This window comes from Plecotus auritus, assembly GCF_963455305.1.
Source record: "Plecotus auritus genome assembly, chromosome: 1".
Lineage (NCBI taxonomy): Eukaryota > Metazoa > Chordata > Mammalia > Chiroptera > Vespertilionidae > Plecotus > Plecotus auritus.
The window spans coordinates 216,907,348-216,931,492 of NC_137770.1; the positions used below are offsets into that span (position 1 = coordinate 216,907,348).

The 24,145-nt window shown below is 39.0% G+C and overlaps 1 protein-coding gene across 5 annotated transcripts in view; it reads left to right on the top strand.

The window, feature by feature from the left end:
* Nucleotides 1-24,145, top strand: part of FRYL (FRY like transcription coactivator) — a 262,703-nt gene that overhangs the window by 109,621 nt on the left and 128,937 nt on the right. For all 5 annotated transcript variants that reach the window (XM_080646343.1, XM_080646344.1, XM_080646340.1 and 2 more), the window contains 4 exons: nucleotides 12,846-13,045; nucleotides 16,278-16,331; nucleotides 21,393-21,532; nucleotides 22,467-22,563. In XM_080646343.1, the coding sequence (XP_080502469.1) occupies nucleotides 12,926-13,045; nucleotides 16,278-16,331; nucleotides 21,393-21,532; nucleotides 22,467-22,563 (411 nt within the window). In that variant the 5' untranslated portion in view covers nucleotides 12,846-12,925. The remainder of the gene's footprint in view (nucleotides 1-12,845; nucleotides 13,046-16,277; nucleotides 16,332-21,392; nucleotides 21,533-22,466; nucleotides 22,564-24,145) is intronic.

Consider the following 24,145-nt stretch of genomic DNA (forward strand, 5'->3'; position numbering starts at 1 on the left):
TTCTCTGTACCTTGCCAACAATAGATCTAATTATTCTTTCTAATATTTGCCAGTCGGATATGCATAACATGAAAACTCATTGCTATTTTAATTTGCATTATCTGGGCACTACAAATTTTAGATGAATATTTTTTCATATATTGTATTTTTAGGTTTATTCTTATGTGAATTGCCTAAGTGCCAGGACTGACCGGCAGACCCTGAGTGATGGATGAATGATTGCTCTGACACATGTTTCTGTGAAACAGAGGCTAAGGGGCTGTTTTGCTGTAGGAGCAAATAGCCCTGTTTGCCTGTCTCCTTAGGCTTTTATTGTCATCACAGCTTGAACTAAAATTAACCTCTAGATACAATCAGCAAGCTAAGTATCCTTGAGAAAGCACATGCTTCTACAAGGTCGGGTCTAAAAGACTAAACAGAGATTTTAGCAAAACACCCCAGGGTTCGGACTATTTTGGAAAAGTAAAGGCAGGGGCTGCCACCTTTGGCAAGGCCCGCAACCTGTCATGTTTCTCCTTACAGACCTTACAACCAAATCCCATGCTTCCCCACACCTGAGTATATCTTTTGCCAAATTTTCTCTACTGTGTTGTCTTTTTCTTGTTAATGTATAAGAGCACTTTGAATGTTTTACATTTTTCTGTCATCTATATTATACTTTTATCCAACTTTGTACTTTCTTGTTTATGGTACCATGTGCCTTATAAAAATTTAAAATTTTTATTTGGTTGAATGATTTCATCTCTTTTATAATTTTGGGTTTTCTATCTTGGCTAAAGGTCTTTTCTCCCTGGATTGAACATGTTGATGCCTAATTTTTTTTTTTAGACTTTTAAAAATTAACTTTCAATTTCACATTCTTCTGGATTTTGGTTTTGAATATAGTATTTTTTTCCAGATGAATAGCCAGTTGTTCCAAAATTTAACTAAACAGATATTCCCTATCCCTCTCATTTTGCCCTTGTTGAATTCTTTTTTTGTTAATTTAATTTTTATTTACTTTAAACTTTATCTTTATTGTTCAAAGTATTGCATATGTCCCACTTCCCCCACTTTGACCTCCTCTACCCCCCTCCCCCCCACCCCTTTTAGGCCTTTCGCACTATTGTCCATGTCCATGGGTTATGCACTTATGCATACAAGTTCTTTGGTTAATCTCTTCCTGTAACCCACCCTCTCCTCTTCCCTCTGAGATTTGTCAGTCTGTTTTACGCTTTCATGTCTCTGGACCTATTTTGTTCATCAGTTTATTTTGTTCATTAAGTTCAACATATGAGTGAGATCGTGTGATACTTGTCTTTCTCCGACTGGCTTATTTCACTTAGCATAATCATCTCCAGGTCCCTCCATGCTGTCTCAAAGGGTAGGAGATCCTTATTTTTTATGGCTGCATAGTATTCCGTTACGTAAATGTACTACAGTTTTTCTATCCACTCATCTACTGATGGGCACTTGGGTTGTTTCCAGATCTTAGCTATTGTAAATTGTGCTGCTATGAACATAGGGGTGCATATATTTTGTCTTTTTGGTGTTTTGGGATTCTTAGGATATAGTCCTAAAAGCAGTATCACTGGGTCAAATGGAAGTTCCATTTTTAATTCTTTGAGGAAACTCCACACTGTTTTCCATAGTGGCTGTACCAGTCTGCATTCCCACCAGCAATGTACTAGGGTTCCTTTTTCTCCACATCCTTGCCAGCACTTGTTGTTTATTAATTTATTGATGGTAGCCATTCTGGCAGGTGTGAGGTAGTACCTCATTGTCGTTTTACTTTGCATCTGGGATTTTTGAGAAGTCTCTCATCTTCTACATTATTCTGATTTATCTACACTTTGTTTACTGAGTTGATTACTGTTACATTATATTCTGATATAGTCAATTTTATATTATATTTTGGTATAATGTTTTGATTGTATTTATAATGTGTTCTGATTAGTTACATTATCTTCTGATTTAGCAAATATTTTTTGTACTTTTTAAAAAATATGCTTTCATTGATTTCAGAGAGAGGAAGGGAGAGGGAGAGAAAGATAGAAACATCAGTGATGGGAAGCGTTGATTGGCTGCCTCCTGCACGACACCCACTGGGATTGAGCCCACAACCTGGGCATGTGCCCTGACTGAGAATCGAAACATGTTCTCTTTTTCGTGGGTCGATGCTCTACCACTGAACCACACTGGCCAGGCTATTTGTTAAATAATTTTTAAAGCTTTTTTGGGGAATTGGTTCTTCTGTATATATTCTAGGATCGTTTTATTCATCACAACCTAAACAGAATAGTATTGAGATTTTAATTGGAATTGTAGTAATTAATATATTAATTTTGTGAGAATTGATACTTATTATAAATGCTCCCACCTATAAATATGTCTATTTGTTCAGAACTTCTTTCATGTCCTTTAAGGTGATCTTGTAGTTTCTTTCATGTACGCTTTTCTTATTAAATGTATTCCCACCTATTTTATATTTGTGAATAGAAGATTTTTCTGCATTTTCATTTTTAGGAAGTTATTGCTGGTTAATATAGAAAGTTTCATGTCTTATTTTCAATATTTATAACAATGATTTAATTTTTTGGTATTCCTGCATTTACTTACATAAATTCCATAACTTCCTGGATGTTGTTGAATGGTAAGGCAAGAATCAATATATCTGTTTAGTTTCTGTTTTTAATCGAAAGAGATTTGATGTTTTGAAACCTATGATAATTTGCTGCTGGTGTTGGTAAATATTTCATGTGTCACTAGCTGCTGGATACTCTTAGTAGGCAGTTACATTTCTTTGTCTGCTAATTAAGCATGGCTCGTCCCTATTTAAAGAGTAATCCTGAGAGTGAGGACAGGGGAAGCAGTCTTAGCCTCTGTGGACCTCTTAGCTCCCAGATAAGATATTAGGAAGAAGTCCCTTTGTTCCCTGTCTGCCCCCATCATCTCAGCCTCAGGGGAAAAGGGGACTCAGACGACCTGCTTACAACTTCTGTGCAGTTGTTTACCTCCCCCAGGCCCTGGTTCTCCGGAGGTATGTTTGCTGGAGGAGGTCCTACAGGATTTGATGTTCAGATTTTCACATCAGGGTTATCCTATGATGATTCCTGGGCTCTTGACTGGCAAGAGGAGAACGGTTTGGCACAGAAGCTTTTTACTGGCAGTGATTATTTTTATGGGAGAAAAAGAGAACAAAAATGAAAACTACTTTTGTTATGCTTCTGATACATACCATGGTTAAGATATAATTCATCTCACTTATTTTGTAGAGGGAAAGCAAAAACTTAGGTTAAATAATTTGATGAAGGTTATAATGATTCTAAGTAGTCAAATCAAGGGCCCTTGGTCTTCTGACTCCTAGGTTCATGCACATTTTGAAAATAGCACATTATTTCTAGATTTTTCTGAATAGTTTCTTAGCTGAGCTTCTGAAGGTTCAAAAGAGTACAAGAAATGACCCCAGGGAGACTAGCTTGAGTGAATAATGGATTATTTAGACGATAGGTCATTTTTCTCGAGCTTTATAATAAGTGATATTTCTGTAGTAGACTTCAAGTAAAAAAAAATTGGAAATGTGCCCCAGATGTCATAGGACTTCTATGTTTAGAAACTGTTTTCAGTGGGAATAGTTGAGACGAGGATAAATAAACATTTTGGGAACAGCTGCCCAAAGAACAACGAAAGTCTCCATTTTTTATCCATTGAAATGTAACCAGAAGCAGAAAAGTTAGACTGAGTAGTGAGGAAAATGATTTCATTCACATAGAACAGAAGCAAGGCATTTACAAATAGAATTAATAAGAATTAGATAGATCTCCTATGGAGGAAAATGCACATTTGGGGGGGTACATGAAAGAAGATAAATTAGTGAGAGTATGTCAGGTTCTAGACTAGAAGTCTTAAGACATCATTTTTCTTCTAATTAACTTCTGAAGATATGCATAAACGTGAACATATAAGTGAAATAGTGGCTGAGAAATTATGAAGATGATGAGTAAATAGTATTTGTACCAATAGATAACAAAACCTGTTATAAAGCTGCAATAATTAAAAGTATGGTACTGATACAAAAAGCTTACTAAGGAGCAAAATAGAAAGCACATCTGAGTCTGGCTTTAGTTTATGATAGTGAATATAAAATTAGCGACAGAATTTCAGTAAAGGAAGCCAGAAGAATTGATTAAATATTGGGGGGTGGGGATAAAATAATGTTTTTATTGTATATACAATAAAGCCATTGCTTAAATCTGAATGACAGATTTAAATGGAAAAAAAAATAAAACTGAAAAAGAGTTAAAAGAAAATACGGGTAGATAGCTACCTCACCAGAATGGGAAAACCTTTTCTTCTTAGCCCATTTTATGTAAATGAATATGAAGATACAAACAAAATATTTAATCTGGGGAATAGTTATTCTAAAGCAAATATTATACTAATAAACTAGACTTCTAAAGGGGAAAAACAGATCTATCAGAATCTGGCAATTCTGGAGAAAATAAAGGCACTGATCTGAAAGTTTAGAAACTCAGGACCTATAGTAATGTGACCATGACTTTGATTAGGAGTCAGTTTTCTCGTCCTAAATTGGTGCTAACTTGATGTGGTATTCTAGATCTCATTCTTAACCAAGGATTTGACCAGCTGGTTGTTAAGCTATTGATAGTTTGAAATCAGCCACGATGGAAGTCCGTGCACAAGGGAAGCTGGCAAATGCTATACATCAAAACTCTTGGTTTTTGTTTGTTTGTTTGTTTTTGAGCCATTTACCAGCATATCACTTGAAATAAGAATAGGTTTGTTAGTCCCTGGCTGGTGTTGCTCAATTGGTTGGAGTGCCATCCCATACAGGGAAAGGTTTTGGGTTATATTGATCCCTCGGGGGCTGGTTTAGGCGTGCGTGGGAGACAACCAATCAATCTCTCTCTCTCTCCCTACTCTCCATCCCCTCCCCCTCCCCCCCCCCCCCCAAAATCTTTTAACGTGACCTCGGGTGAGGATTAAAAAAAAAAAAGAACAGGTTTGTAAGGAAAAGAATGAGATGATAATGCAAAATACCTTAAAGTATTAAATAAATAATGTTTCATTTCCATCAGAAATGAAAAGTGTCTGGTATGAATTTCCTTCCTTCACGAAGGCATTTTGAGGTAGACCTTGCTTTATAGCAAATTGTGTTTGTGCAGCCCTAACCGGTTTGGCTCAGTGGATAGAGCGTCAGCCTGCAGACTGAAAGGTTCCAGGTTCGATTCCGCTCAAGGGCATGTACCTTGGTTGCGGGCACATCCCCAGTAGGAGGTGTGCAGGAGGCAGCTGATCGATGTTCCTCTCTCATCGATTTTTCTAACTCTCTATCCCTCTCCCTTCCTCTCTGTAAAAAAATCAATAAAATATATTTTAAAATTGTGTTTGTGCAATAAAGTCATCAAATGATGCTTTCATATTGTACCCTGAACACCCACAACACGCACATTGTTATATTCCCTCTGTTCCTCTTCAGATATACTTGCTCTCAAATGTACAGTGTTTCTCTGGATAGTTAGTTGGAAGGCACACCAATCCATCTGGCCTCCTCAGAAGCTGAAATTTGCTATTACTCCCTAATACTGATTTTGCTTTCTTTGTTTTTACTTCTAATCTGTCTACCATATGATCTGATTTGTGTTTTGACATCTTATTTTTAATTGACTTATAAACTGTTTCCTTTTCCTGAGTTTGATCCAAGTATATTATTGTTTTAGGCTTTAGCTGGAGCTGTTGTTTATTTTGACTCCCCAGGCACCTCTGGTTCTGGCTGACAGGGATAGAATAGGCTTTTCTTTCTTTTATTTTTTATGTTTTTTAAAAAATTAACAGACTTTATATATTTTTTAGAAGAGTTTCAAGTTTTCAGAAAATTTGAGCAGAAAGCAGAGTTCCCATGTACCGTCTTCTCATCCCCCCCGCCCCTGGTTCCCCTATTAACGTTTTACATTAGTGTGGTACATTTGTTAAAACAATTGATGAACCTCCATTGACACGTCATAATCACCCATAGTCCATAGCTTACATCACATTCACTCTTTGTATTGTACATTCTGTGGGTTTTTGACAAATATATAGTGACATGTATCCACAATTATAGTATCACGCAGAGCAGTTTCAAGGCCCTAAAAAAAGTCCCTTGTACTCTCCTATTCATCCTTTTCTCCCCCTCACCCCATCCAAAAATCTGAACCCTTGACAATCATTAGTCTCTTAAAAAATTTTTTTTTGATTGATTTGAGAGTGAAGGAAGGGAGAGAGAAAGGGGAAAGGAGAGAGAAAAACATTGGTTTGTTGTTCCATTCATTCATGCATTTATTGGTAGATTCTTGTATGTGCCCTGACCAGGGATCGAACCCGCAACCTTGGTATATCAGGACTATGCTCCAACCAACTGAGCTACCTGGCCAGGGCACCACCGATCTTTTTATTATCTCCATGGTTTTGCCTCTTCCAGAATGTCATATTGTTGTAATCACACAGTATGTAGCCTTTTCAGACTGGCTTCTTTTGCTCAGTAATAGGCATTTAAGTTTCCTCCAAGTTTTTTCATGACTTGAAAATTCTTCTTTTAAGTGCTGACTAATATTCCATTGTCTGGATATATACCACAATACATCCAGTTACCTACTGAAGCGCATCTTGGTTGCTTCAGAGTTTTGGCAACTACGAATTAAGCTGCTATAAGCATCTATGTGCAGGTTTTTGTATGGGCATACTTTAAATTGCTTTAAGTACCAAGGAGTGCAGTTAGTTGCTGAGTTGTATGGTATGAGTTTCATTTTTTAAGAAACCTCCAAATTTTCGTCCAAAATGGTTATACAGTTTTGTGTTTCTACTGCTATGTACATGTCTTCTTTGGTGAGGGTCTGTTATGATGTTTTGCCCACTTTTAAATTGGGTTGCTTATTATTGTTGAATTTTAAGGATTTTATGTGTTACGGATTCTTTATATATTTTGGAAGCTGATTATGTGTTTTGCAAACATTTTCTTCCAGTCTGTGCCTTGTCTTTTCTTTTTTTAAAAAATATATTTTATTGATTTTTACAGAGAGGAAGGGAGAGGGATAGAGAGTTAGAAACATCAATGAGAGAGAAACATGGATCAGCTGCCTCCTGCACACCCCCTACTGGGGATGTGCCCGCAGCCAAGGTACATGCCCTTGACCGGAATCAAACCTGGGACCCTTCAGTCATAGGCCGACACTCTGTCCACTGAGCCAAACCGGTTAGGGCCAGCTGTGGGCAAACTATGGCCCGCGGGCCGGATCCGGCTGTTCTATCCGGTTCTCTTGCTCTCCCCTCCGCTCCTTTACTTTGAATTTATATTAGTTCACACAAACACTCCACCCATGCTTTTGTTCCGGCTCTCCGGTCCAGTTTAAGAGCCCATTGTGGCCCTCGAGTCAAAAAGTTTGCCCACCCCTGGTTAGGCTGTACCTTGTCTTTTCATTCTATTAACAATATCTTTAGCAGAGCTGAAGTTCATTTCAATAAAGCTTGACGTACCAACTTTTCTCTCATGGGTGTTGTATTTGGTGTTATATTTAAAAAGTCATCATTAAACCTAAGAACATTCAGACTTTTCTCCTATCTAATATTCTAGGAATTCAGAGGGGTTTGCATTTTACATTTAGAATTCATTTCGCATTTCCCAGTTAGATCTGTGATCCATTTTGAGTTAATTTTGGTGAAAAGTGTCAGGTTTGTGTCTAGATTTTGTTTTTTTAAATTTGCACGTGGGTGTCCAGTTATGCCAGCGCCATCTGTTGAAAGTCTCTCTCATTGATTGCCTTTGCTCCTTTGTCAAAGTTCAGTTGACTATGTTTGTATGGGTCTATTCCTGGACTTTCTGTTCTGTCCCACTGATCTGTTTGTCTGTTTGTTCAACAATGCCACTCTGTCTTGATTACTGTCCCTTTAGAGTAAGTCTTGAAGTCAGCTAGTGTAAGTACTTCGACTTTGTTATTCTTCTTCAATATTGTGTTAGCTATTCTGGGTCATTTGCCTCTTCATATAAACTTTAGAATTGGTTTGTTATTATTCAAAAAATAACTTGCTGCAAATAGGCTTGCTTTTTAAACTAAGAATTTTGCTTTTTAAATTGAGATATTTTTATATTTGTTCGTATTCCAAGGCCTCTTCCTTTTTAAGTGATCATCAACATTTTTGTTAGCCATTATAAGAAATAATTATTAGAATGGTACTTTGTTACATTTCTGCATATAAATCTATACATAAGTATATGCATGTATATTTATAAGGTTATGACTATAAAGTACTAATTTTTATTGTTTAAGACCAGTCCGTGGGGTTGAGATGGCAGCAGGCTGCTTTCACAGACTCCATAAGATCTATCTATCCCAACCCATCCTTATCTTAAATGTCCCAATTGTTAAGAATTACTGTGTATCTTGAAGGATGTTACTAGTTAGTGTTGTGCGTAAGAATATAGTGGAGGCAGAAAAAACAAAGGCCGAAAATGGCTGCTATAAAGTAATGAAACCAAACATGATCAGTTTAGTGTTTATATGTCTCTTCTCACTTGTCTGTTTTCCTTGACTGAATTTAAATTTATAGAGTATAGGAGTCTAATGACATGAAAAATATAATTGTTTATAATATGCTAAGTATAGTGCTAGAGAGTTAGCTGTCTAAAAATACCATATTTATTTTTATGTACACTTTAGAAAGAATAGATATGCTAGCTTTTAATTCCCACGTTTTAATTCCTCAGGTCTTGCTTTATTCTTATTTTTATCAGTTAGAGTTTAATAGATTTATTTTCTAGGAATGTTAAATATGACCATTATTAAACATTTGGGATTTGACCATTTTGTAATTCAGTGCCTGAATGTTGTTCTTAAGTATTGTACTGTAACAGTTATATCTTTATTCTCTCATAAATTTTTCAAAATTTTATAATAGCATATAGAGAAATTTTATTTTTAACTTAATAAACTATTTAACTCAAGCAGTCAAACGACATCAAGTTAAGCTAGTTATGTGAAAACTAGTCTTCTTACCTGGTTTATGTCATCTCCTTTTCTTAATATTAGCCGGAATAGGAGAAAACTTTACATATTTTCACCAAAATTGAACATTATGGTGAAATACAGAATTGGGGGAAACCATTTTGATACATGAGAATGCTATCTAATTTTTGTTTGTTTTTAAAATATTTGTGAGGTTAAATATTTTTGTGGTATTGACCTGTTTTATGCTTTGTACCTTGTTTATTCATGTCTTTTGTCCTGTTTTCAGTTTGGAGGTGTGGGTCTTTTTCTCATTTCGTTAGAGCTTTGCAGATGGAGGTAAAAGTGATTAACCCTTTAAAAGTAATTTTTGAAATTTGATTTTTTAATTCAGATATTTAGAAGATAAATCTTTATTTGGAAGCTAAATACAGGTTTTGGCTTTATTGGCAAATTTCTTAAAATCTATATTTATATAAAAGCCTAAGCGATCTTTATGACAGAAGGACCAGAGCAACCAGCCGCTATGACGTGCACTGACAACCAGGGGGCAGACACTCAACACAGGAGCTGCCCCCTGGTGGTCAATGTGCTCCCACAGCGGGAGCACCACTCCGCCAGAAGCTGGCTTCCCGGCTGGCGTGCGCAATGGTGGTGGCAGGATCCTCTTCCGCCCCCGCAGCAGCGCTAAGGAGCGAGGGGCGAGCAGTTAGGAGCACCGAGCGCCAAGCCTGGCTCGGGCTCCTCCCCGGCCACTTGCCGCTTCACACACTGCTACATCCCTCGGGGATGTCGGACTGCTTATTTCGGCCTGATCCCGGGCCGACATCCCTTGAGGGGTCCCAAATTGCAAGAGGGCACAGTCCAGGCTGAGGGACCCCAACTGGTGCATGAATCCGTGCACAGGGCCTCTAGTATGCAATAATGTTAGTTATTTGTTTATGCTTAGTTTATGTTTATGCTTTTTCTGTAGAAGATAGTAATGGTGAGTTGAGAGATCAATTTAAAGTTTTGTGTGTTTTTTCCCATTTTGAAGATACTGGTCAAAGCTAAATATCAATTTAAAAGTTTATATTTCATCAGAGTCTAAAATTTAAGTACCTAGGACTATCATGTGACTTCTTGGTTAGTTGCATTTATTGTAAAGTTAAGTCCAAAGAAACCTTTGTAACTGTTAGGATCTCATGAATCTTAATTAAAGACTTACAAATCTTAATTAAAGGGAAAATATATTTTGTAACTGCTTACATAAGTCAGCCTTGAATATTGTTCATCTTCATTTTTATTTCCAGAATATGTTAAAATTCTGGAAACTGAGTAGACTTTTTTAATGATTCCTTACGATTGTCCAACATAATAATGATATAAAATATAGCATATTCTTAATGTTCCAAAATATTTTTTAATTTCAGATCTTTTTTTCCATAATAACATTTGTTAATAGATTTTCTTCTTTATAATACACAATGTTGGATCATGAAACAGAGTAAACAAATAGTTCATTGTTTAAAATAGTGTACACTGTGTTCAAAGGACTGTGAATTTTTGAATTGTTCTTATATAATTTTAGTTCTAGAATACAAGATATTATACTTTAATTTGATGTGATGCAAAAATATTTGAGGTGTAATATTAACTGTTTGTAATATTCTTTAGATTATTATTATTTTTTAATAGTAAAAATCATGTGTGCCTAATTTTTAATCTTTTTTTAAAAATATATTTTATTGATTTTTTGCAGAGTGGAAGATAGAGGGATAGAGAGTTAGAAACATCGATGAGAGAGAAACATCGATCAGCTGCCTCCTGCACACCTCCTACTGGGGATGTGCCCGCAACCAAGGTACATGCCCTTGACCGGAATCGAACCTGGGACCCCTCAGTCCGCAGGCCGACGCTCTATCCACGGAGCCAAACCGGTCAGGGCTAATTTTTAATCTTAACCTTGGAGGGAAATACTCTATTCTGTGAAAATATTAGTAAATAAAGATAATAAATAGGGCATGGAAGGAAACCAAGTATTTGGAAGTTCTATCTTTCAAAAAGATTTTTTTAAATTTATAAATTATTTTTTCTGAACTGTCTGCTGTAACCTGACTTTGTATTACTTCCTGGAATTTTCTGTTGAACTTATCACAGGTCACCTTTCTGTATCTTGATATGTACTGTGTTTGGTAGAGTAGGTTGTTTTAGTTGACAGAATAATTCCTTATGAGTGTGGAATGTATGTATTTAGAGTAAGTTTATTGTCCTATAGTTATTTAGACACATACTCAGAGACAGAAATTCCGTATCTGAATAATTGTGTGCTGTTTCCCTTTTCAAGGAGGGGGTTACCTTTAGGACAGCATATGATAGGGCAGTATCTATAGATCAGGTTGAGGTGGGGAAGTACAATCTCACAAGTTTTCCATAAATATTCTAGGGCAAGGGGGATGACATAAGCTGTAGTTAGAGAATTTGGAGGGTCTGTGTTATGCAGTAGGCTGGAAGAATGAGGGGAGGATAAACTGTAGATAGAAATCCAAGGTAGGCTGCCCAGGCAGTCAAGAGAACAGAACAGGTAAATAACAACATGCAATGGTGTGCATTCTTTTTGTGTCACATCTGGTGCAACGTACTATTCGCCAGGCCCAGTGTCATCCCTGAGTAAATGGCACCACTATCCCTTGAGTGATTCAGATATAAAAATGGAGTCATCTTTTTTTAAAAATATATATTTTATTGATTTTTTACAGAGAGGAAGGGAGAGGGATAGAGAGTTAGAAACATTGATGAGAGAGAAACATCGATCAGCTGCCTCCTGCACACCTCCTACTGGGGATGTGCCTGCAACCAAGGTACATGCCCTTGACCGGAATCGAACCCAGGACCCTTCAGTCACAGGCCGACACTCTATCCACTGAGCCAAACCGGTTAGGGCCGGAGGCATCTTTAATTTCTTTTCCTCACCTTAATATCAAACCCATGAGCACATGGCAAATCTCAAATCCTCTTCCTTCTCTCCTGTGCCCACCTCTTAGCACAAGCTGTGATCTCCCCTGGATTTCTGCAGTGGCTTCCCTGATTCTATATTTTCCCTCTTCCAATCCACAGGATCCAGATAGATCTTTTAAGGAGAGGCCAGATTCTATCCCCCTGCAAGTTAATATTTCACACAGAATTATAATTGCATTTAGAATAAAATCTAATTTCCTTATCAAGGTCTAAAACTTTGATCCCTGACTGATAATTCTGACTTCATCTCACATTGCCTCTCCCTGACTTCATCCCTTGAGTTCAGGCCACACTGGTCTTCTTTTTGTTTCTCAAATATTCACACTCAGCATTGTGCTTTCTGACCCTGATGCTTTGTCTTGTTGCCTCTTTTTCATCATTTAGATCTAAGTTCAAATGTAGCCTCTTCAAATGAGGTCTTTGCTGAGCATGCAAAGTAGCATATTTCAACTCCTAACCCCATCTCTGTTTCATTTACTCACATCTCTTTTATTTCCTTTATTGCATGCGACTTTATTTAGAATTCATTTATTCAGTGCCTAATTATTGTATACCTAGTATATACCATGCGCTGTTCTTGGGATTCATCAGTGAAGATAAAAGACAAGAGAATCCCTGTTCTTATGGAATTCACATTAGTAGGGTAGCGAGAAAAACGACACCTAACAACCATGTAGCTAAATTATAGTTATGTTGGGCAGTGTTAGAAGGCAGCAAGTATAATAGAGAAAAAGAGAGGATGGTAATACAGCTTGGGAGATCTGGCAGCAGCTCAGGGGTAGCATGCTTATTAAGTAGGGTGGTTATGGTAGGCCTAATTAGTTGATTGCTAAAGTAGAGTTCTTTTTTTTTTTTTTCTCTTAATTTTAGCTTCAGCACCAGTCAGCAAAGTGAATAAGTACTGTACTTCTTCCAACTTTCATTCCACATTGGGGAAAAAGAATATCATCATGTCAAACATTACGATTGACCCAGATGTCAAGCCCGGTGAATATGTCATCAAGAGCCTCTTTGCAGAATTTGCTATTCAAGCTGAAAAGAAAATTGAAGTTGTAATGGCTGAACCCTTGGTGAGTAGAGCTGACCTATACGTCTGAAATATTTTCTGGACTTTTTGTATTAACCAATACAATACAAACTTTGCAAATAATATATCTTGAAAAAAATATTAAAGGAAGCCAATCTGAAAAGGCTACATACTTTATAATTCCAACTATATGATATTCTGGAAAAAAGCAAAACTGTGAAGAAAGGAAAAAGATCAGTGGTTGCCAGGAGTTGAGTGTAGGTGGAGGGATGAATAGGCAGAACAAAAGGGTTTTTAGGGCAGTGAAAATATACTCTTAGGCTACTATAGCGGTGGATGCATGCATTAAACATTTGTCCAGGCACATAGAATATAGAACACCAAGAGTGAAGTGAACTGTGATGCAATCAGTGGACTTTGGATGATTAAGATGTGTCAGTGTAGGCTCATCAGTGGTAGCGAATGCACCACTTTGGTGCAGAATATTGATAATGGAGGAGGCTATGCATGTGTGGGCAAAGTGGGTATGGGAAGTCTCTACCTTCTGCTCAATTTTGCTGTGAACTTAAAATTGCTCTAAAAATAGTCTTAAAAATTTAAGGGATGGGTTAGTACAGTAGTCCCCCTTCCCCCATGGGGGGATAAGTTTCAAGACCCCCCTATTAAATGCCTGAAACTGGGAATAATACTAACCCTATACTGTATATACTATCTCTTTCCTACACATACGGCGGCTCTGGGACCAGCCTGTTCTGCCTCTCTGCTCCTGCTGACAGTCTCTAGGTGGTTTTTCCTGTACGTCCTTAGTTATAGGACTGCATGATGAATGTTCTATAATTGTTATTTTGATGTGGTCTTGAGAGGAGGCAAGTACAGTGTTTACCTACGCCGCCACCTTGAGTGGAAGCCCAGCATCCGCTTTGATAAGTTGCTGCAGGTCACAAAAGAACAAAAAAATGTTACCAATGCCAGTTGTTGAGACAGATAAAACCTAAGAGAAAGTAAAGGAAAATCTAGACTATTCTGAAACTTAACACCCAGCTTCAGCAATTTTCAACTTGCACAGCACATTTTTAAACACTTTACCTATTTTATATAATATTTTATAAATAGAACCATGTGATATGGTCCTATCAGCTCTCAGATACCATATTCTTAAAGGAATTTTAATTTGGAAATGTGGAGATCTTGAGAGCTGAAATATTTAAAGGAAATATGAGTGAAATTACCTAATTTGTTTGAGTCTCTAAATGGCATTTCTATATCTTTCTCCTTTCTTTTACTTCCAATGCCATTCGTACTGTCCTAGCTTAGGGTCAGGTTCTTGCATATTAGACCATTTCAAGAGCCTTCTAACTGGTCAAAAAGTGGTCCATTTTTCTTATTTTAACCAGACTTTATCTAATGCACACAGATATCACCTTTCTGCTTTAAAAATCTTGCTCACTTTCCATTGCTCTGGAATAAATTCAAGTTCTTGTTGGGTCATTCCAGCCTCTTTTCACTCTTGTTACAGTTTGTATAATGTCGCACGATTCTCTTATCCCGATGTATGCTCTGTTTGTTTTTTTTAAATATATTTTTATTGATTTTAGAGAGGAAGTGAGAGTGAGATAGAAACTTAAATGATTAAAGAGAATCATCAATAGGCTGCCTCCTGCACGTCCCACAAACTGGGCATGTGCCCCAACCAGGAATCGAACCTTGACCTCCTGGTTCATAGGTCGACTCTCAACCACTGAGCCATGCTTGTTAAGCTATGATCTATGTTTTAAAGCTCATCCTTTGAATTTCCCATACATTCCCTTTAACATAGTGATTCTCCTCAAGCTAAGTGAATCTTTGTTTTACCATAATTGTTCATACTTCTAGATTCTGACATTACCATATTAGTTATTCATATGTTTATCTCCTCTGATGTGAGCCAGGTCTCACCCACCTTTTTATCTGCGGCGCTTGCTGCCCATGGTAGATGATTGGCAGGAGGTACTTAGTAAGGATTTGTATTTTAAGTTGACTATAGCCTTAAGAACTTTGCTGCGATGTGTGCCCTTTGTTTTTCTAATAAAACAATGTTAACAGAGCTTTTCATAGTTCTTTCAGAATACTAGTCTGATGCTGACTATATTTATTCATTCCTTTAGTACCTAATTTGAGACATCTGCTAGGTAATCTAAGGTGAGATTATAAAATTATGGTGAATAGTGGTGAGGATTCCATCAGAAAAAAGGGGTTTCTACCCCATCATCACACTTTGGGAGAAGTGCTGTCTGAGCTTACTCTTTCTAACACACCAGGAAAACCCCCAACGTGGTGGTCTCCAGCAGCCACGGGCAAACACAGGCTGAGAAAATCCCCATAATATTTTACAGATTTTACCCCCCCTACACTTGTATATACCAGCATCATTTCTTCTTATCAGATCGCTTGCCAGCTTTGTTTCATATATGTACAAGTCTGTGTAAACTGAGTATATCTATGTAAGATAATGAAAATACATTGAATATCATATTGTCACAATATTTTTATTATAGCTTCAAAAGGCATTTATTGTGATTTTATTTATTTTGGAATTTATTCTGTATCCTCTTAGGTAATAAACAGCCATCCAATGGCTGAATTCTCAAATGAAACTCTTGAATTCTCAAATGAAACTCTTGTAGGGTCACTTTAAATAAAGTACACCCATGGAGGTTACAAAAAAAAAAAAGAAGCACAGATATGAATGATTTTTGCTAAAAGAATTTAATCTACCACTAAAATGAGAGAATGGGCCTTTTGATTCTCATTAGAAACCATAATAAAAGGAGGTTAAAGAGGCCGAAAGATGGGAAGATTAGCTGAGCTTGACTTTTAGCCGCAATTTCGTTTTTAGTTTAGAAGCAAGATTCAGGAAGGAAGGGCAATCATTGATTGAGGATAGCAGCTTGCAGACTATGCAATCCAATACCTGAGGCTCCTTTCTTCCTAAAAGGTGGTAGATCAATCCTGGGTAATGATCCAGGCATATCCAAGCTCATCTGTTAATCTTTTAGATTGCCAGTGACTAGAAAAGAAAAGAGGAAAAAGCTTTAAACAGTCACCTGCTGATTTTGACGTTAGGCCCAGGATTTTTACAACTCTGCAATTTCCACTCTTTTTTGAAAATATTAAATATATATATGCACTTTGAAAAGATTTTCTTTTCTCTGTATGATCTCTCCTTTCCTTCAAACTACATTTTTCTGTTTGTTTTGTCTTCTCTCGTGTTTATTGAAACATATTTTTAATTTTAGGAGAAGCCTTTGTCTAGATCTCTCCAGAGGGGTGAAGATCTTCAGTTTGACCAGGTATGTCAATTTTAGGGGACTGTTTTATTTTTTTCTGAAAGGAAAATATTTGTCCTACCAGTCTGGTCCAAATATATCTAGTATTAAGAAATTCCTGTATATCTAGATTCAGCCTGTAGTTGGTAGTTTGTTTATTTAACAAAACAAATAGAATGAACTATGAACTGTGAACTTTGTAATTCTTAGAATGAGCTGTGAATTTGATTGATTTCTGCTCATTCAGTATTTTTAAATGTTTTACTTTTCACTGTTAATCTCTTTGCTATGCCCTTTTAAATTTTCTCAGAAAGTTTCCAGTTACATCCATCAATCTTTTCTTATATATCAGTTCCTACAATTTCTGCATCATAATATTTTACCTTTTAACATTTATTTTTTCCTGTTGGGGCTATCAGAACCTTTACAAAGAAGCATCCAGCCTACTTCCCTCCCTCTACCTCCTAGAAGCAGAGCTGGAGGTGAGGCCTTGGTCCTGGGGAGGATCCCAGAGAGCAGGCTTGGGCAAGTGAAGCAGCGGGAGGACAAACTGATGGAAGGGAGCACTTTAAAGATCTCTGCTCTGAGGGCTTCGTTCTAGTTCTGAGCCTTACACAGAATGTCCCCTTAATTGTCTGTCTGCAGCTCCCATCCCCCCCTCACACTTGGGCTTCTGACTGTGCTCGTGCAAAGGCCAAGTGGATCCTCTCTGTGTCAGAAAGCCATAGAAGCTTGAAAAGATATACAGTGACCAAAACACTCCCCAGACCCCTTTATATAGAATGCTGATGTCTAAAAATTAGTGTGGTATTTCTCTAATGTTAATTCTTTCCTCTTGCGGAGATTGTGTTGCTCGAGTGTTGTTTTTGTCATCATTATGTGTGCTTAATAATTGTTTTACTATATGTTGATTGTTTGCAAAAACCAATAACCTAGATTAGCTTTCTGTTGCCATCTAGTATTCCTGGGCTACTTTTCTCATAATTATATATCTAGGAAGTAGATTTTAATGTTCCTTAGTACACTTGATTAGATAAAGATGACTGGTTAGAATTACTTGGTGGATACATACCGTTTCTGGATCTCGCTCCAGTTTTGCTGAATCTAAGTAGTGCTCTGGCACCTGTATTTTACTACAGCTCCTAGGGAATTCTGATGCATACATACAGTGGGTAAATAGCTGCTAATCTAAGAAGAGACCATAAACAGGAAGCTAGTCCTCTATATAGTAGTAACCAGATCACCTCATAGTATAATGCTTTTCATATATTAATGCCACCACAAAGGTTTTATTACTAGTAATTAATTACTAATTATTAATGTACTAGAGGCCTGGTGCATGAAATTCATGCACGGGGCAGGATGTCCCTCAGCCCAGCCTGCACCCTCTCCAATCTGGGATCCCTCTCACAATCCAGGACTGCTGGCTCCCAACTGCTCGCCTGCCTGCCTTCCTGATTGCCCCTAACCGATTCTGCCTGCCAGCCTAATCACCCCCTAACCACTCCCCTGCAGCCTGATTGATGTCTAACTGCTCCCCTGCCAGCCTGATTGCCCCTAACTGCCCTCCCCTGCAGGCCTGGTCTCCCCCAACTGCCCTCCCCTGCCGACTCGGTCACCCACAACTGCCCTGCCCTGCCAGCCTCATTGCTCCTAACTGCTCTCCCCTGCTGGTCTGGTCCCCCACAACTACCCTCCACTGCAGGCCTGGTCCCTCCCAACTGCCTTCCCCTACAGGCCTGGTCCCCCCCAACTGCTCTCCCCTGCAGGCCTGGGTCCCCCCAACTGCCCTTCCTGCAGGCCTGGTCACCCCCAACTTCCCTCCTCTGCCAGCCTGGTCACACCTAACTGCCCTCCCTTGCAAGCCTGGTCCCCTACAACTGCCCTCCCCTGCAGGCCTGGTCACCCCCAACTTCCCTCTCCTGCAGTCCTGGTCTCCCCCAACTGCCCTCCCCTGCAGGCCTGGTTCCCCCCAACTGCTATCCCCTGCAGACCTGGGTCCCCCCTAACTGCCCTTCCCTGCAGGCCCAGTCGCCCCAACTTCCCTCCCCTGCCGACTCGGTCACCCCCAACTGCCCTGCCCTGCCAGCCTCATTGCTCCTAACTGCTCTCCCCTGCTGGTCTGGTCCCCCACAACTACCCTCCACTGCAGGCCTGGTCCCTCCCAACTGCCTTCCCCTACAGGCCTGGTCCCCCCCAACTGCTCTCCCCTGCAGGCCTGGGTCCCCCCAACTGCCCTTCCTGCAGGCCTGGTTCCCCAACTTCCCTCCTCTGCCAGCCTGGTCACACCTAACTGCCCTCCCTTGCAAGCCTGGTCCCCTACAACTGCCCTCCCCTGCAGGCCTGGTCCCTCCCAACTGCCCTCCCCTGCTGGCCTGATTGCCCACAACTGCCCTCCCTTGCAGGCCTGGTCCCTCCCAACTGCCCTCCCCTGCTGGCCATCTTGTGGTGGCCATCTTGTGTCCACATGGGGGAAGCCATCTTGTTTGTTGGAGTGATGGTCAATTTGCATATTACTCTTTTATTAGATAGGATTATTAATAGACTAGAGGCCCAGTGCATGAAATTCGTGCACAGGGGGTGGGAGGTGTCCCTCAGCCCAGCCTGTACCCTCTGCAATATGGGACCCCCTATGGGACCCCTCTCACAATCCAGGATTGCTGGCTCCCAACCGCTTCTGCCTTCCAGCCTGATCACCCCCTAATCACTCCCCTGCCAGCCTGATCGACACCTACTGCTCCCCTGCTGGATCAATTGGCCCTAACTGCCCTCCCCTGCCGGCCTGATCACCCCAACTGCCCTCCCCTGCCAGCCTGGTCACCCCTAACTGTCCTCCCCTGCCGGCCTGATCACCCTAACTGTCCTCCCCTGCCAGCCTGGTCACCCCTAACTGTCCTCCCCTGCAGACCTGGTCACCCCTAACTGCTCTCCCTTGCCAGCCCCATCGCCCCTAACTGTCCTTCCTTGCCAGCCCCGTTGCCCCTAACTGCCCTCCCCTGCCGGCCTGGTGCCCCCAACTGCCCTCCCCTGCAGGTCTGGTCTCCCCAAACTGCCCTCCCCTGTAGGCCTTGTCTCTCCCAACTGCCCTCCCCTGAAGGCCTGGTCAACACCAACTGCCCTCCCCTGCCAGCCCGATTGCCCCTAACTGTCCTCCGCTGCAGGCCTGATCGCCCACAACTGCCCTCCCCTGCTGGCCATCTTGTGGCGGCCATCTTGTCCAACACACAAGATGGCCATCTTTAACCACATGGGGGTGGCCATATTATGTGCTGGAGTGATGGTCAATTTGCATATTACCTCTTTATTAGATAGGATTACTTTAAAAGTATTTATATTATTTATAGCTTAAATTCATATCACTAATGATGAATGAATGAATATAAAATCAGAATTAGAAATTCTATTAAACAAGGTTTTAAGGAAAATTTCCATATATTTTCTTATGTAATTGATTAACAAAACTATACATGATCATGCATCATAGCTTGATTTTTTTCACAATAAAAAGTTGTGTGTGCTTTAAACTGTTTTAATAAACATTTACAGTAGCAGATGGTGTTTTATCGTTCCTTCTTTATTAACAGTGAACCGTATCCCCCTTTTAACAGAGACGGTTCATTGTTAATAAAATATAAATTAAAAAATAGTTAATTAAAATTAGAATCATATTTTACTTTAATTCCCTATATTAGACACTATTTACCTGTCAAATTATGGTAATTTATAAATAGAACCACGATTAAAGGAAGGCAGAGATATTGAAAAAGAGAACAGCCTATATAATCAAATCAGCCATTGCATTTTTTTTTCTATTTTCCTGGCTGAAGTACATTCTGAAGTTAGATGAAGAATATAAAATATTAGGAAAATCTAAATCTTCATTACTAGAGTTATCATGTTATCTTCATTAACTTATACTTCCTATAGTCCTAGAACTGAATGAGACCTTGAGTATTCCTGTTTTTTAGTTAAGAAAAACAAAGTGAAAAATGTTGTACTGTATGCTGATTTAAGAATATTAATTTTATGAGCAATGAGTTGAGTCAGATACAGAATTTCTTACAAAGAGAGAGTGTTTTTCTTGGGCTGCTCAAGATGAGGTGACTTTAGGGCAGCCGTGGGCAAACTACGGCCCGCGGGCCGGATCCGGCTGTTCTATCCGGTTCTCTTGCTCTCCCCTCCGCTCCTTTACTTTGAATTTATATTAGTTCACACAAACACTCCATCCATGCTTTTGTTCCGGCCCTCCGGTCCAGTTTAAGAACCCATTGTGGCCCTCGAGTCAAAAAGTTTGCCCACCCCTGCTTTAGGGAGTGCTGATGGTAGCTGGTGTACCTCTCACCTCACTACAGGCAAGCTGCCGTCATTCATGAAATGGATCTGATATTCACCTACAATACAGGTAGTTTTAGATATGCCTCAAGTTGGTAGCAGTTGTTCATCTTACTACATTATCTTTTTGCTGTCCATCTATATATTCTAAGCTATAAAAGCTTGTGTACAACACATTTTTAATACGTTTATTTGTATCACAAATTGATTATTTAATTATAATCCTGTTCTGTATCATAGCAGTACAGAGAAAATTTGAGCTTTTCCGTACTTCTAACATAATATACTGTAGTCTTCGTTGTTTCTCCATCTGTTTATCTATCCTAGTGGCAATATTTTAGAACCTTTTGTTCACATGAGGAGAGAGGAACTGGCCAGGGGAAGGAAGTCAATGTGTTGATTTTCCTCACATGTTATGCATTACAGTTCTCTTAGAGGTACCCATGTGTTTAATCAGGGATGTTATTGATGATCATGTGAGGAGCATGTGGAGGCAGGGAGAAGGTAGAAAGCCTCTGAGCTAAACAGAATGGGTGAAGTTTGATAGTGGGAGAAACTTAGCCCCATTTACTACTTGGCTATACCCCCAGCTCTTTTTTTCTTTTTTTAAACATATTTCTTGCATTCCGTTGCTCTGTTTATTCTACTATGTTTACTCTAGAAGTGCTAATTATTTTTAAGTGATTGCTAATAGTTGCTAGCATGGTTCTTTGATGTGGTATTTTATCTTCTGGCAATGTCTTGTGTTTTCAGTTGATAAGCTCTATGAGCTCAGTAGCAGAGCACTGTCTCCCTTCCTTACTTCGCACCTTGTTTGACTGGTACAGACGCCAGAATGGAACTGAAGATGAATCTTATGAGTATAGGCCTCGATCTAGCACAAAATCTAAGGGGTAAGTGGCTCATTTTCCACTGTTCTGGGATCGAAGCACTTCCAATGAAGGGGGTGATAGTGTTATCAACTGAAGTTTGTTGTTATTTGGCTTCTAAGCAAAAACATGGTTTCTTTTTGTTATGAGATGGTCGTCAGGGGAGAGGATAGTCCAAGCTTAACCTGTAAACCAGGGGATGGTCCCAGGTAAAGCCGGTGCAGCCATACAGTGCTCATCACTGGTACTAGATGCTAAGCCAGATTCCGGGAGTGCCATTTCAGTAGTTGTGAGGAGCTTTAATAATCATAGAAGAAATTAAGAAAATGTTCAAGGAAGGTCCCGTTCACATGGTGTGTGAAGGGAAGCAATGGTGGTGATTCAGGAAAACTGTCAAAACCCGTGTTATTTACCATGACACCCTTTTTGTTGCTCAAGTCCTAGAACATGTCTTCTCCTTTTTCAAATTTCCTAGGGAGATTTGGCTTTTAGTAAAACATCCGTCTGAGTTCAGGTGATGGCCCATGGTTTAGAAATGGACTTCAGTAGGTGCCACTTGGTGATTTTTCACCTTAGATTTGTGAGAAAGTTACCTGGCACTGTAATGTCTTCAGAAGAGTTATTTTTTTGGTTTCAGTGCTTAATAAAAATATACTAATCAAATATGAAACAATGTTACATTTTCTAAATGAAATTTGAAATACTGTTCTTCCTAATTTTTTAGATTAGGTTTAATTTCTGACAGATATAATAGTGAAATGTGTGTATAAATTCCTAATGTACAAAAGAGAGGAAATAAGAACATGTAATATATACAGTGAGTTACTAGGAAAACTTGTACAATTGCTGTAGAACACCATCTATAATGGGAACTCAGTGAATAATTTGAACTAGTAGCCAATACCTATTTTAAAATTTATATTCTTAATGCAGTCTTAACTTGGGCTTCTTGTTTCAGGGATGACCAGCAACGTGAAAGAGATTATCTTCTTGAAAGGAGAGACTTAGCAGTAGATTTCATTTTTTGTTTAGTTTTAGTTGAAGTTCTAAAGCAGGTAAGTGCTGTTATTTCTGCAAAGTCTGTTTTTCTTATTTTGCCTTCATATTTCAGTTACCTTATTTAGGATGTATTGTCTAAAATTCTGGCCCACATAGACTGCATTCCTATAATTTAATTATACCTGTTTCATTTGCCTGAGGCTTTCCTGTACCTGTAGCTCTGTCCCTTTTACATTTGTATGCCATCTAAGACATGAAATCCTGTTAGCAAAATGGAGCTGAATAGAAATTTGTGTTACAAATGGGCTGTTAGCAGAAAATATAGTATGCCTGTCATTCACCTACTTCAATCTTTTTTTACTTCCGCTTTCAAAGAATTTCTTTTTCTAAGCCCTCAAGCCTGCATTTCAACATGTAATAATTGTGCAGTAATAGTTGAGGGATGGGGATGATTTGACAAGGTTAAGACTGAGTTGGCAAAGATGATCCATATATTTCCAGCCATGCACATTGTAGTGTTTTGGAAAAATTTAGGAAATCTAAAAGAAAAATTATATTTTGCATATTACATGTTTGGACAGAGAGTTTTCTATGTTATGTAAAATTGAATAGAAGATATGTGACAACAAACCGGAAATGAAGGATATAAAAATTAATTGATAGTCTATTTTTTTGACATAGCCAATATAAAAATAATTGAATTATGTAATCATTTATACTTTGCCTTTGTTTTATTATAATGTCTGTGAAAAGACATTGAATAATAATCTGAAATCTGAGACCAGCTCTCAACATAGAGGAGAATAAATTCATACTTCTGCAAAATTACGAATGACCCCATAACCCACAGTACCATTTTAGATGTTGATAAGGAGCTCCTCAGAGAATATCTGAAATCTGCAAATAAAATAATTTAAAATCTGTAAAATGAATAAATGAGTTAGTCACAGGTAAAATCACTTTAATTTGTACCCATCCTAAAGGTTTTTAGTGAACGTGGGATAGAAATTTCTTCCAGAAGTTGTGCTGACAAGCCAGATTTCCTTTCTGTGACCTCCCAGTTGAGCTGGGATCGTAAGACCCTGAGGTGACTAGGGAGAAGAGGAGCCCTGGCCACACACCACGAGTGGGCTTTCCTGGGGCTCCTTGTGGTTGATCCCTAGCGTCTCCCGTGTGCTAATGTATCGCATTTAAGTGGTTTGGTAACAGCATCTGCACTTCTTCGCTTAGTTAAACTGTGTAGGTTTCTCCTTCCAGCAGTACAGATCGCATGCTCCCTGCACTGACATTCAGGACTGGTCGTCTCCTTGTGCCTTGTCTCCCTTGTCTCCCATGACGTTCTCCTGCTCGGCAATCAGTCTCTTGCCTCATCTACAAGCCCTCCCTGATTGCACTGGCTTCAGAACAACACAGAGACAACCCCCCTGGAATTGTCTTTCTCCTCTTCGCCTTCTTTCTTTGTCTTTTTCCCTCCTCATCATTTTCATCCTCTTTCTCCTCCATCTCCTTCTCCACAATAACCCGGATAGCTCTTCTGCTAGAAGAAAAGTTAGGGTCTATAACATAAGCACTTTTTTTCAGTGGGCTCAGTTTTCCAGTTCCTTCCACAAAATCCTTTCCGGTCCTTGGTTCACATGG